The sequence below is a fragment of the Lissotriton helveticus genome, chromosome 5_1, assembly GCF_964261635.1.
Source record: "Lissotriton helveticus chromosome 5_1, aLisHel1.1, whole genome shotgun sequence".
NCBI classification, from domain to species: domain Eukaryota; kingdom Metazoa; phylum Chordata; class Amphibia; order Caudata; family Salamandridae; genus Lissotriton; species Lissotriton helveticus.
In genome coordinates this window covers 224,276,851-224,294,188 of record NC_136065.1, presented here as the reverse complement: position 1 = coordinate 224,294,188, position 17,338 = coordinate 224,276,851, and the positions used below count along the sequence as shown (strand labels likewise).

At 41.6% G+C, this 17,338-nt stretch overlaps 1 protein-coding gene across 1 annotated transcript in view; it reads right to left on the bottom strand.

The window, feature by feature from the left end:
- Positions 1 to 17,338, bottom strand: part of ENTPD2 (ectonucleoside triphosphate diphosphohydrolase 2) — a 190,900-nt gene that overhangs the window by 42,394 nt on the left and 131,168 nt on the right. Inside the window, exon 2 of the mRNA XM_078642048.1 lies at positions 13,738 to 13,855. Within this exon, the coding sequence (XP_078498174.1) occupies positions 13,738 to 13,855 (118 nt within the window). The remainder of the gene's footprint in view (positions 1 to 13,737; positions 13,856 to 17,338) is intronic.

Sequence of the window (17,338 nt, the reverse complement as noted above, 5' to 3'; positions counted from 1 at the left end):
CATTGGCAATGCCAATAGGTAAGGCTTTAAAGGAATGTTGTATGGTAATATGAAGCATTAAATGTAAATGGCACGGGAATGGATATGTATGAGAATGGAAGCAAGGAACTGTAGATTAATACTGATGTAGGTTAAAAAGTCAGGTGACAGTTGCACTGAGAAGCCAGACCTAAACATCCTTGCTGGTTAATGACTTCCTTCCTCCCATGCTGCCACAGAAAAACACCATCAATGATCTAGTAATCTAAGACACTTTAATGGTACTACAATGTCATGTATGTGCCCAAAAAAAGTTCAAGCTTAGCCAGCTGGATAAATAAACAAAAGGATCAGAGTTGTATGGAGGGTAAGCACTTTTTTTGTGAAAGCATATATATTGTGCTAAATAGAAACATGTACTCCTGGCTCCCAACATGTGGGTGGAGCCATTGGCCCTCTCTACAGATGCTCACATAATTGTCTGGCGATAGCTGCGCTGTCAGACCAGACCAAAAAAAAGGTTGGTTGAAGTCTTCATAGCAGAATGTGTGACCTCTTCTCAGGACTTCCTCCTCTCTTGTAGTGAATATGTGAAACAGATTGTGCAAGATGATACCACCATTACATTGCAAAGGAACTATTCTCAATACAGATGTTCTGCTGGGGAAAAAAGTAAATCAATACAGTTTTGAAATGTTTTACTCAATCAAAATTCAGACATGTTCTAAGGAACCTGTTACCAGGCTTATCCAAAGCATTCGTGATTTGCTCAAAGGTTAGACAGCAAGCAAACGAATCAGAGAGTAGTATGACAAAAAGGCACCGCTATTAACCAGGTCATCCTACTGGCTTAGCAAAAAGCCACTTGCAACCAAAGTGAAGCTCGTTCGTACCCAAAGATGCATAAGGAGGCTGAACAGTAGTCCACTCCGAGAGGTAAACCACACTGACTGCCATCAGCAGTGAAAGGTTGTGCAGTTACCAGATGCGTAATTCACTGTAATAAAGGGACTTCCCCCAGATTCAGAAAATAAGCTCCGTTATTGCCACTTAAATTACTATCCTGTAGAAAAAATGAGAGATTTATTCATTGCAACCTTGCTTAAAGATGAGATTGTCCAACGCCATCTCTGACGTCTGCCATTAACTTTTAATTAGCTTACTCAAGAATAGCTTTTTTTCTTTAAATCAATCTTACATAGAATAGATTTTTATTGGATTTGTTGCTTATAGCCAAAAATGTGACACTAAAATCTTGGAAACATTTCTTGAGTAATAAAGTGTTAATCAATGGAAAGAATCAATGGAAAGAAGGAAGATCCTAAGCCAATTTTGCACAATCCAATCTGGAATATCAGCATTCAGGCTAGTCTGGTCTCCAGACTCCCCACTGCAGTTATTAAGAAGGAAGTAAAAAGTAAAAAGATTTAAATCATTTTGATAGGAGTCAAATTCAATGAGAATTGCAAGAAAAGATGTACGTAAAAAATAAAATTAAAAAAACACAATTTTTGGGCGTTTTCTTAATATTCCTAATTGCGATTAGCAAATTGCGAAATCGCAATTAAGGAATACTTGCCCATAGGAATGAATGGGAAGTTATTCTCAATTTGCGATTCGCAATTTGAGAATCGCAAATTGAGAATAATTTCAAGGGTGGAAGGGTGTCATAAGGACACCCTGATGCACCCCTGAAATTTACATGGGTGCGCATTAGGTGCACATACAAGCCCTAAGGGCATGTATGTGTGCCAGATGGCACCTTCACAAATGGCAAAAAGTGCATTTGTGAAAGAAATCGCAAATTACCCCAACTTGAAGTTGGTGGTAATATGCGATTTCTTAAGGAGAAATCGCAAAACTTCAGTGGTTGCTGCATAGCATTTAAGGAATCACAATTTGCGATTCCTTAAATGCTTACGCAAAGTTAAGGAATTGCAAATTTTTCGATTCCTGAAATTTGCATTGCGATTATCCTCATACATACCGTTTTCCGAATTTAGAGTCGTAAACGCTGCTTTTTTGCGATTCGCAGCATTTGCGAATCAAAATTCGGTTGATACCTATGGGCCCTAGTGAGGTATTACCAGAGGCAATCGCGTAACTAAGTATTTATAGGTCAGCTTCTGGATTGAGCATAACACAAGTTACCTCCTTACTAATATGCTCTGTTGTCGTCTTTTTCTGTTACACTAATCCCTGTTATTGCCTCTGTTTTCTTTCGGAGGGGCTCTACAGAACAAAAGTTTATCATAAAGTTCTAAGAGCCAAGGGTCAGGTGTATGAAATCATTTTTGCTGTCACAAAAAGGCCGATTCATTTTGCGGTCACAAATAGGCAGATTCGCAGAATTGGTCTGTTTGCAATAGCAGAAATGCCTTTTCTTATGAACAAACCTCAAACTGCGATTCAGTAACAATCTTGGGTATGCAACCAAATATAGATTCGGTATTTGTAAGGAGCATATTTTAAGTAACCTCTTCCAAATTCTAAATTATAGCGGTATGTATTCATTTTTTGCGACCGAATTCTAGACGCAAAACTTTAATCTTTTACCACCTCTTCAAAGGAGGTGGTAAACTATTCACAAATGAGGACTCTGCAAGGGGACCCCTTGTCCTTTGTGAATGCTGAGCAAAGCTTTTTGTACGAGTAATAAGTGGTCACATGGACCACTTAAAATTACACTTTTTTTTTTTTTTACTCAACCCCTTTTCCTTTGAGGAATAATGAGTTGCATTCAAAAGATTGCTTTATTTAAAAGCAATCACAGAAATGGGGGTCTGCAGACCCTAGCAGGTCACCATCCTTGTGATGGCGGCCATTGCTAGTAGGCCTCATTATAAGACCCATATTATTAATATTCATAAACTATGAATCAGTAATTTGCGAACCGACCCTTTAGTACATACGTCGGTTCAACATTAACAAACTAGTCGCAAAAATACCGATTGCATAAAGTGACCAGTATTTTGCGACTAGTTCTTAATACATTGCTAGTAACATTTATATTAGATTTGGTCTGCACCTCTTGCAGGGAGACTTCCTCCTAGTCTTGTTATATTTACACAAAGGGGAACTCACCTCAGACTTTAGCATGGATAAAAACATAAAATATTGAAATCAAACAAAATTGAACAAGGTGTTCCGCACCCTGTCCGGCTAGCCACGTGCAGATGTTCCCTTACATGCTTGGAGCTTTCCTCCTGAAGCAATGGCCAAAATTGTATAGGAGGGGAAAAAAATCCGGAGAATGTATTTCTCCAATTGACTTCTATTGGGGCCTGATCGGGTTACTGTCATGTATGGGATTTGGTAGCCTGCTGCTGCAGGATCGGATATTAGAAGCGCAAACGTATTTAAAAAATTTTTTTTTTTACCTATCAGGAGCACAGAGAAGGCATTATTGCAGGGTAGAGAGAGTGATGGTAGTGGTATGCACTGCCGCCTGGAGGAGCAGGCCACTGGCAGTGCATACTTCAAGTTACACAAGATCAGACCCTGTTAGCTGAAGCCCACAGAGGAGTCGGGTGTTTGCATGCTGGAATCAGGAGGTGGGAGACTATCCTTGAAATCAGTAGTCTCCCGCCTGAATCGGGAGGGTTAGCATTCATTGGGAGTGGGCAGGATAGGCGAAGGTGAATGGGCGGAGCCACTAGTCCGTTAATTAAGGCTCTGGTACCGCCCACTGATACCACACCCAGTCTGTAAAAGTACAAATGCAGGCCTCGTGAGCAGAGGGCACCGATTCCCGCCAAGAGTCAAACCTGTTAAACTGTCAGCAGTACCATTGGTTGTGATGGATGGGGGCTGCAGAGTGGAGGAACACGTGCGAAGCGCCATCTAACTCAGTAACTAACATACAAAAAATTCCAAATACAACTCTTTTTGAACAGCAATTGCTGGGACAGAAAGTTAAAAAATATCCTATTAAGCATTAGCTGCTTTAGAAATTGTGCACGAATTACAAATGAACCTTTGCCTTTTTTTGCTCCCATCTGAAGGAACGTTTCCGTTTTTTTCACGATACGCTTAGTGCAAAAAGCTCAGTTTTTTTTATCTCAGCAGGCATTTCATGTTTCAGACATTTTATGTTTCACACCCTCTCCCTCGAGATTATATTCCGTGTCCAGTATTCTCAAGTAGCCCATGTTTCGACATTGTTGGGAGTGTGTCCAGTCAGCTCATGTACTTTGCCTCACAAATTTTCTGATGTGTATATTTCATAGTGGTGGTCGCCAATGTGTAGTACCCTCGTCAGAATTTCCATAGGCAGAGAGTTTTTTGTTTTGGTAATAGTTTGGCACCATTTAACAAATCTTTGTGAAACTCTTCCAAAACAAAATCATTACCTCAGCTCCTGCCTGGAAAGTTTCAGGGTGATCCTTCAAGTGGGGGCCAAGGAAAAGGGTAAGCATACCAAAACAAATTTTCCCTATGGGAATTGCACTGGGAAAAACGTCACGGTGATACAGAGAAAATGGATGAAGCGAGTTGCACCAAATTGGCAGAAAATTTGAACTTTAATCATAAAGTTTAGAGATTTGGTGTAAATCTGTTCAGCCATTTTGTAAGGTTTAAATAATAGTGATATATTGCACTGTGGCACTCCTGCAAGAGTCCTCTGAGGAAAAAAATTACAGATACAGCATTCTGATTTGGCTAGTCTCATGGGACCAGAAGCTCGGATTTGCTGGCTGCAACATGAGAAGAAATGTTGCAGCTACCATTACAGAACATATTGGAGGATACAAGGTGGGGATACCTTGACTTCCTAGCCCTTTTGAGTACCAGGGGATTGACAGCAGACATTTCGTAATAAGATATTACTTTATCTTAACCAAATAAATCATACACATTCACTGGGGAAAAAAGCAAACGTTAAAATGGAGCTATACAAGGGGCTTGATTTGCGTCTGTGGTTTTCTGTGCTCGGCGCTGGCAATTAATTGTGAACAATGGAACTTATGACAGTCTGCTACATGGTGGTGCTGTTAGTTTAATTCAGAGATGAACACAACAGCAGCTTTTTATTAATTCAATATACATTAAAATGTACTAATACCTACCGTCCAAAGCAATCATAGCTTTGTGGACCTAGAATAGTCGGAATCATCACACATCCATTTGAGTGATGGTTAGTAGTTGTGTTGGTGCGGTCACTGGCAGCGACAATGGGTAGTGCAAGTTCCAGTGGTCTCCTCAAGAGGGCCCTGGCACTTATTTTTTTGTGCAATTGATCTCGTGTTATACGTAAGCAAGTTAGTAAGATTTTTAACTGAGGTTAAAAAAAAAACTTAGAAATTCACTGAAAAAAACAGAAGGTAAAAAATTATTATTTTAAAACAAAACAATTAACAAGTTATGTGTAACTGACCTAAGTACAGCTCGCACTGCAGTGATGCACTGCCTTTGACCTCACATATTACATAATTGATGACATATGTAATCCAGGGCGTGTAAGCTATACTTAGGTCAGCTATGTTTAAGTGGTGAAACTCGGTGTCTCTTTTTGTTTAAATACTGTTTTTTTTGGTTATCATTTAAAAGACCTATATATAACTCCAGTTTAACCTTTTCAGTGATATATGTAAGGTATGTCAATTTTAACCCGTTTACTGCTTCGAACGTTCAGCGCCAGTGCTGAACGTTTGAAGAAACGGGTGCAGCCGCGTCAGCCGTTGGACGTGCACAGTACCAGGGAGGTAGCTCGTCCAACGGCAGCAGCGAACAGGTTAAATGGGAGTTTGCTCTACTAAAGTGCATAACACACTGGCACCTCATTGCCTTTTAATGTCTAAAGTTGATGAAGCATTAAAATGAGTTGAAACCCTACAGAAATTGACATGTCCATCACTGCCCATGTATGCTTAAAATCAATTTAGCGCATGTGAAACTGTGTTCCCCTCTCCCACATTTGCACTGCTGGGGACTGTTGCTGAACAACAACCACTGGGGGGCTGGTACACCGGCTCGGCACCACATTACTTCTCTTCTACACCCAAGGAAGAACACTCAGGTGTTGGCAGGAATGTAATCTGCAATACCCCACAGAGGCTGAAAACATGTTAGAGAGGTTAGGAGAACCCTAAAAATTGGATATTTACACCAAACGAGTTTGCTCAAAACAAATGTCATTTTATTGAACCACTGGATGATGTTTGCATCTCTGCGGCGGGCTCTGTAGAGGGTATGTTAGGGTAGCCTTCTGCATAACATGGTTTGCTTGTTGCCTTTGACCAGTCCTCTAAAGCCAACGTTGCAGGAACTGGGTGCCACCATTCTCCAGTGACTGCTTTCCAAACAGTTATATTACAACAGACCCTAATAGGCCTTAAGTGGTCACTGAACATGTTAATTAGATATTATAACATCAATAACATTGGAATAAACAAACACGCGTCCAAGATCCTATTCAGACGAAAACCCATTTTAAACAAAGTTTGCTGGCAACAAGATAAAACAAAAGTTAAATTGGTCACAAGTTACAAATACCTAGAAGTCTGGCTTGGCGACTGACAAAGCACATCAGCACCCTCGGAAGCCTTGAGAAAAACAGCACATGCCCTAAATAGCGTTTTTCTCCGTCTCCTGAGCAATCTCTCTGGCCCAGATGCCAACTGCTTACTCAAGATTGTTGCCTACAAACTAATGCCAACCTTAGCTTACTGGATGATAATATTCCAAAACAAACATGCGAAATGGCTAGACAGAACACAGTGCTGCTCTTACCAGCTACTCTTCCATCTACCAGAGTGCACAGGTTGTGAGACCCCCGTTTTAGCATCTACAGCAGGGGAGGGGGTCTTTTAAGCCTCTTGTATCTGAAACTCTGCAGACAAAAGCTCATAACTTTAAAGGAACGCCAGCGTTAATAGGAGAGCTGGCGGGAGCAAGGAAGAACGAAAGAGGAGTGTGTAGAAAAGGGAAGGAATATTGAGTGGAAGGAGTCGCTAAAGGAAGAATGGGTGAAAGAAATGGATGTATGGAAATCTGAGTGTGGGTGGATAAGTCTAACAATGTATGAATGGATGGCTGCATGCACAGATGATTAATGTATGGATGGAATGTGGAAATAAATGGATAACATGGTAAAGTGAATTAGTCGATATCAGCCAGTAGATGCAAGGGTGAAAAGATGGATGGACAGATTTTTGGATGTAAAAGACAAGGGGACTCTTCTAGGGAGACTTGGGCTCACTTGCTTGGTGATATCAGAGCTTTGGTTTGAAGTACAGGGTACCTTAATTTTCTGGCTACTCCCTTGGCTCAATCCCAACTGCATCTAGAGTTTGACGTAACAAACAAAACCTAATCCTCAAAGCAGGACACATGGTTTATTGTGCGAAATTAATTGTAGCAGAACACAAAACAGTAAAAAAAAAAAAATCACTTGTGGCAGACGAAAGCTCATGGTTCTTCCTATTGGAGAACCTACTTTGAATCAACCCTCTTCGAACTTAAAAGAAATAGGAGAAAGTGGACTACCAAACAAATGGGCTAAGTTAATAAAATAAAGTTGGGTAGAATGTTCTCCTCGGCACACAATATTTTTGTTCTCAGTAACATTAAATCTATAGGATTCACAGAATACCTTAGATATCACATACTACCCCTTTCGCTGTAGTTAAAATGAGTTCTAATGCATCAAAGATGTGGACTGGGGTCATTAAAGGGATATTGGTATGGCAGACTTCGGGGTAACGCTAACCCTTTCTGCAGACTCTGCGGAACCAGAATTCTTTGTCCATGTACTATATAGATTTGCTAAATGTTTCATACTTCGGAAATCTTGTCTACGTGACCATACCACTGAAAATTAAATCCTGCATACAGGAGTGGAGTGGGCCTTAAAGGATGAATTCAGTAAATTAGCCGCTCTTTTCTTGACGTACATGCATTTAGCAACTAAGTAACTAAATAAGGCGGTCCTTGATGAACTTGTAACATAAGTTGATACAAAACAGGCCCTACCACGTATCTAAGAAAATCATTTCTATTATGGCGGGTAGCCGAGCAGTTCATGATCTTAGATGTTTACTGTAAAATCAACATATTAAATAGTGACAGGCACTGAACACTTATTTTGGTCTTTCTAGCACACTGTGAGGCTGGACTGATTCCTCTTTTGGAGTATCCATTTTTATATAGGGTTACTTCTATACTCACTTTTTAGGTTTCCAATTTATATTTAGGATTTTAAATAATCAAACAATAATACTTACGTAACCATTCTTCCAAGATTTACTCCACACCACCTACCTACAAATACCCCTCAGAGAACGAGTGGTAAATTGAATGGGCTTAAACATTTTCACAGGATCTCTCATTTTAAGCACCCAAGAAGTACTCAATTGTTGCTTGCTTGTCCCAAGAAGAGATCACAGGTAATGTGCTGATAAAAACCAAGACGGCAATGTGCATTAACCCAGACACGACACATTCTACAACAGTGACCCACTCCCCTGTCTTAGCCTTCTGAGTGCAGTCTTGCAGCATTGTTTACTTCTGAGCAGGGGAGTCTTTAATAGCTGGCAGCCAGCACCAAGTGAAAGATGGTGCAGACCGAATCTAAGGAAACTGCAAAAAATTGTGAAACCTCCTGCCAGACAGCTTGGGCAATCAAATAGATATTACAAGCATTTGCAATGCAATAGGTCTCTAATTTGTAAGAGTTTGAGCTAGTGGCATTGTAAACGACAATGCCTTTTATATATGTATTTTAACAACCTGCAAGCGGTGTGTAAACACGCACTTTGTACTTTTAGTCATTGCTTACGAGAAGCAAGGCTGTCAGTAACTGCGCCTCTTTTACTGCCAACCTTGCTTCCCGTAAGGAAGCAAACTTATGGCAGGAAGTGAGCGGGGACTATTCCATAACATGGACCAAAATAATACACCTAATAATACCTCTTCAACACCCACCCCTCCACCGGGAGCTCCCGCTCTGTGGCCTTCCATAAATTACTTTACTGAACATTTTGAACAAAAGTGACAGTGGAGCTGGGAGTATTTGATTGGCAGCTCCCAACAGTTAGCTCTGTCTCCAAGAAGCACTGGTATATCAGGTGAGTAACCTAGCCCAATTATGCAGGTCACCATCAAATTTTGGGAGGATGGATGTCAGCAGAGTGAATGGCATGGCACAGCACATCTGTTCACTGACTGCCTGTCACCTTGAGGCAAGCCCAAGGGACTTTCCATTGGTGGAGAAGCTACCTCGGGGGGGGGGGGGGGGTCAGGCTTTTGGGTATTTAGTTTAATTGCAAACAAAATTACACATTACCTTGGAAAGTTGGTTACCTTTAAAATCAAACTGTACACATAATTGGGAAAACTTAAGCGCAGCCTCAAGTGTGTACGGTTGAAATAGGAACTTTATTCCACATGGACCCACGACTGCTTCCCTAGACCGCAGCACGAGAAGTGCTTGCCAGGTGCTTACATTCTCGAATCCCCATGTGGGTAAACATCATCTCCATTCAATACACTCTAACCTTACCATACTACCAAGGGTATAAAGAATTGTGCTTGTAAATCTGTGGGTACTGTGTGTTCTTGCCAGACGGTCAGGCCCAACATCACAGCTGAAGGAATGTGTTGCAGTTCTGAAATGGACATGGCTGGCTGATGATGCAACAAAGTGTACAATCCAAAGAACAGCGGGATCTGTTAGGATTGCATCAGGAGGTTTGCTGAGGGACCTGGTTAAATGCAGCTGCGCTCATGTGCGCTCCAAGCACGAGATGGCCTGCTGGCTGCACTGAGGGGATCCAGCTTCAGTAGCTTAAACTGAGAGTGCTACAAGCAAACAAGGGTGCTGGAGGAGGGGGGTTGGCTTCACTAGCATGCACCGAGTGTGCTCCAAGCACGAGATGCAATGCTGGCGGTTTTCACCCGCAGACGCAGAACTGTATTTACTCCAAGCACCAGAACGGCCCGCTGACATCACAAGATACTCCGCTGCAGCCGAGGACGCTCGCCCCGCTGTAGGCCTCTGCAGGCCACTGCATCCAGTCCACTGGATCACAGGGCAGGCAGAGAGGCCAGTAAAAGCCACAGATGGGGTGTGAGGCAGGGAAATTACGCTACAAGAAACTGCCATTATGCACCGGAGAAGAATACCGTTAAAGCAACGGGGTGGCCTTATACAGTATATTGTATGTTTATGGAAAGATGGATGTTGCCCACAGTTAAGGCTGTGCGGGTCACGGTTGAGTACGGGAGGGGGGTGGAACGAAAAGACAACACGGACTATGAGAGCGGGGCGGGAACAAAGGCAACACAGACAACGGGAGAGGGTGGTGACAGAGGGAATATGGACAACGGGAGTGGGGAAGAAAGACAACACAAGTTACGGCAGGAGGGGAGCAGGCACAAAGGGAATACGGACAAACGGGAGCAAAGTGAAACACAAACAGGAAAGTTACAAAGCAAGTCGAGGCAAAATAAAAAGTAGTGCGAGTACCAAAACATATGGCCCATATCAAAAGGATCCATGTAACAGGGGCAGTCCGAAAGCTGGGAGCAAAATAGCCACAAGGCGGGACAAATGTACTGTATTCACGAATGAAAACTATGGGATTTATAAAGGTAGCCCAAGCAACCAATGAAAAGAGGTGGGAGTGTGGTGGATGTGTTTAAACTCCACAAAGGGATTACAGCATGCCTTGCAGAGCAGCGCATGTGCACTATCTTTAGGCTCGACCTAAAAATCAGGGACACAGAAGAGGTGCACTGGCTTACAGCCTCCAACTGGCCATATCTACAATCCCATTAGAAGAATGTTAGTATTAGCCATTCACTGGAGGAGAAGGTGTCAACCCATACTGTACAATAGACTCTGAACCTAGGAGGCAAAGTGGCCAGCCTTAACAGAAAACAGTGGAAACAGCTCAGCACAGGAGATTATAGCGGACCAGTTACTTTTAAGCTATTGCATATTTCCCAATTCTGCTTACGTTACAGGCTTCCACGAGTAATATTTGATGAACTTTCACAAAATTAGCTGCTGTATTTCAAGCTTTAAAGTTACAGCAATGTACATACTCAAGTACATGTAGACATCAGCGGAGGCTCATTTTCTACTTCCGTTAATGATCCACTCCACACCAATATAATTTGTTTTGCTTTTTTTTAAATTAGCAAAACCCTGATAAGCCTTTCAGTCAAATGCTCCCTGCATGTGGAATTCTCTACCACAGCTTTTCTTTTAAACTTCTACGGATTGTACACTCCCATTTATTTGAAAAACAAATTCTACAGGCATGTATGGTTTTAGTATATACATTTTTTGTCTAACTCTACACTCCTTTCTGCATGACAGTCAACAGCCACAATTTTAACTGGCCAAGGTCTTTCCTGGATATGCTTTCAGATTTATAAATCTTCATGAGACATTATTATGCTTTTCATTTCATTAATACTTTTATTGTTTGCTTCTCTTCTGCTTTTTACATCTGTTGATCTTGGTTAACAAATGATAATTTCTTTTCTTAACTTTCCAGTGTTGTTTTTAATTACCCCAACCATTTTTCTAAAAAGCACAGATTCTTAAACACGTAGTGATGGAGAAGATCACCGACCTTCCTTCCACCCTTTTCTAAAGTGCTCTGATATCCTTCGGGATCTTGTTCGTGCTATATAAAACTTTATAAATAAATAAAATAAACTCTAACCACTGTTTGGCAGAGAATGAGTCAAGTCAACCTCCTAGGGAACGTAGGCAAATGAAAGCCATGAATGCTTTCTGGATGAAAATATCAGCTATGACTACTGTGAACAACTGAGCAAAGAGAACAATGTTTACTTTCTGTAAACCGTGTAGTGGAGTTTGACAACAAGTATAATCTAATATTCTCAATAGGTATTAGACAACAGCCAATTAAAGCTGTCTTTAGATGAGACCTAAAAAGTAACTTACAACTTCTGGAGAAAACGTGATCTAAATGAGAACAATGTTTAACTTTTGTAAACTATATGGTGGATTCAATACAGGAAGCAATATATATTTATTCTACAACGAAAGTAAGTGTTTTTCACAACTTTTCCCTCCAATAATGACAAAACCAATAGGACACGCTTTATTGTAATAAATTACATTTGTGTATGCTACACAAAACCAACATTTGTGCATGCCTGTGTTTGCTTGTGTTAACAAATTAAAGTCCGACCTAATTACTTTACCAATGCTTATTTTAAGTTTGCTTTCAATGGTTTGCTCACTTTAACTTTTGATAATGTTCCTTACTGACCTACACACTACAGCCTATAAACATTTGCTTTCTACCAGTATGTATGTAGGTAGCGGACATCTGCGAAGACACAGGAACACTTTACTCCAACAAATCCCTCTCAGTTGACCACACTGACCCTTGTTCCCGCAGCGGACTTTTGATCAGGAAGGGTGGCATCAACATTGTGTTATCAAGGTTTTTCTTGGGCTCTTAAAAAAACAGTTTCCCATTGTTCGTAACAGCGCAATTCCCAATCGCCTGTGGGTATCTTAACTCGGTCTATAGGACCAGGTACATAAGGGTACCTGGAACCAGATAATCTGGACTGGTTAAACTCAGTGTCTGTATTAAAACACATACTCCTTACTAGACCAAACTGTCGCACTTTCTACACCCTAAAAACTTTCTGTCCTCTACTGTGGGGAGTTCTCCAGCTAGAACACTCAGTTTTAAGCCTGTTCCTACATTTATACCAGTTAACCACAGTTGCAGCAAGGGCGGTATATAACTTAAAATTGAAGTCACTGTGCTTAGAAATTAAATTCAGTCCCCTAAAAAAAAAACTTCAAATTTGCAGTTGAAAATCTGATTTTATAGAATCGAAGGGTAAAAAAATAATATTTAGAGGCATCGGAGTACATTGGAGTATAATTTGTTAGATTTGAATTTTGTATAGTACAATATTGTTACTGTGTTTTTATTTATTTATATAGTGCATACCACCCCTGATAAGGCGCTGAAGCGCGTTACTCTATTTAAACTCAGTGGTCATTATTAGGCACGTATAAGACTTGCAGTAAGCCATACGGTTTCCTTTCTTTTCCACGCAATGAGAGGATATTCGCATGCAGATTGGAGCAAAGGTTCCATAAGTGAAATTCATTTCAAGGACTTGAGTTAATAGTGTGCTTTACACTATGAGTGACATTGCCATGCATATAGATAATTCATTGTGATGTCATTTGTGAGGTTTTCCACTGTTATTTTGGAACATAATTGGTTGCAGAGTGTAGCACAAGGTGGCTTTTAGCCGGACGAGTATCAACACTTCAGGTCTGTAGTACAGAACTGTGCGTGATTTCACATGATAACTGCTAAATTAGAGCGAGCACACTTATGCAACTTTGTAGTTCAAACATTAAAGAGGTAGAAATGTCACTATTTCTCGTATGGTGTAAGGAATTTTTTATTGGAACCAAACCGTACTAGTCATGAAGGAAACCGTTTTGGTATTTACAGGTGCCTATCGTTGAGCGATTAGAGTTATTTCCATTGTTTCTGTGTTGCCAGTGAGAATGAGGTTCTTGTAGTCATTTTGGTCTGATCGGTTTGATGCCGGAGGGTTGTCATCTGGTCGTGGTTGAGGGTGATGGGTCCTTGTACCCGGTAGGATTATCTGGTTCCTGCCATGATGATGGTACACACTACAACACGGGCTGCTTCGAAGCGCTCCAGCATGTGAAAAGCCATTTTAAGATTTGTGACACAACTAGTGACCTCACAATACAACTGGTTGACTTACCTTTTACCTCACAGGTATGATGCTCGCTGACTATTCCAGTGTCATTCTCCTTGTCTGCTGGCCACTTGTATATGAACAGGGAAGTATGTGAAGACCCCGCATCCAGCACAATTCCATACTGTGGGACAAGGACACAAATAAGTGTGGTTAGCACATAACAGGGAAAAGAGTGAAGTCAAGCATGATGTAGGGAGAGATTGAAGGCGAGTAAGAAGCTTAGACATTGTTACGAGAGAGTGTTATACCTGCTGCTCAGCCAGTATGAGTGTGCGGTGTGGAAGGTTTGTGCATGGCGATGGGTTGGAATGTTAGGGTGACTGAGGTGCTGGAGTGTTAGTATGGGCTGAGCAGCAGGGAGGCTGCTCCTGGTGGCGCTAATCATTAAAGCTTATTATTGGAACTTATTACTTACCTGCAACTAAGATAAAGAAACCATCTTACATTATCTACACCGCGGCTAAATGGACTTCTCATTACACCAATGCAGCAGAAAAGGAGGAAGACAACCAGGAGGAGGTGAACAAGTAAAGAGAGGGAAAGAATTGAAAGGGGATAGTAAGAAAGCAAGCTAAGAGGAACATCTTAATCAAAGAATGCAGAAGGTGGGCAAAGGAGACCGCCATAAGTAGGGAGAAATCACGCCAGGTGCAGAGAGAGAAAGAGGGGGATAAGTGATCTGAATACTCTATGCGATCTTTGGGGACACTTTTATCCAAGCCCTCACAAATTATTTTACACAATTCTGCCTGCATTCCCCTGGACATCAACATTTGTTTCTTCTTGTTGGCACCAAAGTATAAGAATGGCTCGGGCTGTCTTTTCTGGTGCTCAGATTTTCCATGTGGCTTCACTGATTAGTCTGTTCCCAGCTTTAACCACTTTGGGTTTCTTAAATCGCTTGGCATTTTCCACTTCCCATCTTATATGCGTTATATCTGTGTTGTTGCAGATATGGTGACCACGAGAATACACTAGACCAGTACAGCTCTATCTTTAGCGACCCGCTGGGACATTTGTTAAATGTACAGTATCTTAATAACTATGATCTATATCTTTCTACAGATAATTCTACCTCTTCCTTGCGGGTGGGGAAAACTTGTGAATTTATGTTAAGAAGGTTTCGGCTGATTGAAAATCTGCTAGTCTACGGAAAAAATTTGACCAAAGCACTTATTGTGCTGGTTACAGTAATTATACCGTGTACTGTAATTTTTTAACATATGCATCCTTTGTTTAAACTCCCATCTTCTTGTTGGAGTCTCATACGAAATATCTGGTAATACTGAAAAATGAAATCCATTAGCCACTTAAATTTCTTTTTTTTTGGATCGCTTTACACAAAATCTCTGCTACAGAGAAGCCATTTAATGAATGGCTACTGTTATGATGCCACTCATATGACCCACCATCAGCATTCTAGCTATCTGATCTCTCAGCAACCTTGTGCTACTGGGTAGCCTTGTGACCCTCTGCCTACACTACTGATATTGGTCAGCAGTATGACCAACAGCTTTACTGGTGTGCTTCCTGTTCCTTGACCTCTTTAGACCACTCATGAAGATCAAAGAGGTGATAGCGAGTCAAAACAAACCAGGGTAGAAAGTGCTCTGTCTGCAGCTGCTGGATCATGATCACCTCCCATGCAAGGTGATGATCGGGGGAAAGGAGAGTTGGCCTATCACTGCAGCAGGTAGCCTAGAGAGGCACCAATAGCAAAGAACTGTCATAGTGGGAAAGGCTGGGAACCTAAAGCTGCTCCAAGTCATGTGTATGTACTGGACGTCTGGGATCTGGAGAATGGCCGGTAAGGACGTGTTAGTGTGTGTAGTTGGAGGTGAGACTGGTAAATATTGTATTCTGTGACAACACAGACTTTGAAGATGGCCGACCCATCTCCAGAACAGAGGTCATAATGCATCATCCGTCTATATTACTACACATTTCCCCTTGTACTTCCCAGAAATCCAAAATCATCACCTCATGTGTACAGAGCAGAAGCTGCACATGGAGATTATTTAAATTTGGTGGACAGGTTGGAATCACACTCAAAGCCGGTCCCAAGTCTGCTATGTAGAGTCAGTAGAACATGGGCTCTTAATCAGGATCAACGAGTGCGATTAGTTCCTTACTCACTCGTTATGTTCCAACTAGAGGCCTTCGGTCCGCCGGACTTTTCCAACTTGTTGTGCCTCGTTTTAGGCTGACTAGATGGGGAGCTAGGGCCTTTTCAGTTGTTGCCCCTCAGCTTTGGAACTCCATTCCAATTGAGATAAAAAGGCTGCCATCAATTGATTTGTTTAAAAAGGAACTTAAAACCTGGTTCTTTAGGAGGGCCTACCTATGATTGAATGCTCCACGGGGTGACAAGCTGTTAATTTGATGTAGGCGCCTTGACGCCCATTGGGCAAAGTTAGCGCATAATAAGAATATTTTCATTCATTCATTCATTCAGGTCTGACCCCTTCCCACCTTAACTTGGTCTACATAGTAGAGAACAGTAGCTCGATCCCATGCAGGAGTGTTACTGATTCCCCGCTCACTCCCAGCCAGCAGCTACCATTGAACACCATGTAACACAGAGGTGAAATCTACAAAGCAAGCACAACGGTTCATCCTTTGCAAAGTTATGGATTCATGCACCCTAACAGTAAAACCAAAAGTGTATCCATAATTTTACAACCTTGCCTACATCCTGTCTGATGACGTGGAAGGAGATCTTTCTTGATGGCTCAATCTTTGAGTTGATCCAGTAAAATCTGGTTTAAAAAATGCTTCAATCCTCATCCGAAAGAGGAATCTTTCTATTACTCAGGGGAGAAGAATGACTGTCCAGCTTGTGCAGTGGATGCATTATGGAATCCTTGCGGGAAGTAGGCAGAACGGCAGAGTCAAAACTCGTTTGAGGAAAGGGTCTACAGAAGGCTGGCCCAGAAAACCAGATCTGACTTGCACACAAATCTCTAGTTGACTATATGTCAGCGCAAATCACCTCTTTACCCATCCTGGCCAACAGTGGCATGGAGGGCCCTATATCAATACTGGTCCTTCTTAAGGTGTCCAGTTCATTCAAAGATTGAACATGCTCTTTCCATTCACCGCCAACAATCCAGTTTATCCTTGTCTAACTGGTGGACTTATCTGCTTAGTTTATGAGAAGTAAAATTATTTTTCAATCACCCGCTTTTACTACTTCAAATGTTCCGACCCAGCAATCTTCCCACCAAATTCCTTGTGCCGACCAGATTGCCTTCTAAGGATTGTAATTGCAGAAAGTCATTTGAGGTCTCATTTCACCCAGTGCTGGGGGATGAGGCTTAACTCTGTGTTAAAGATCCAGTAAAACACGATTGTTAATTTGCTTTAAAGGACTTTGGAAAACCTGTAACACAAAGGTATCAAGGTTGATGGGCATCTAAAGCAAATGTTCCTTCCTGGTACCTCTGGAAAGAAGCCTACCATCACAAGCTGGAAGTGGACCCTGTTCGTCACGAAGGATGAATGTGTGCTTCAGGAAACCCATGAACGTGCTGCACAGCCCCTATTGTTTACCTATGGCGTTCATTCCTTAAAAACAATAAATCCAACCCACCAACCCAATGCA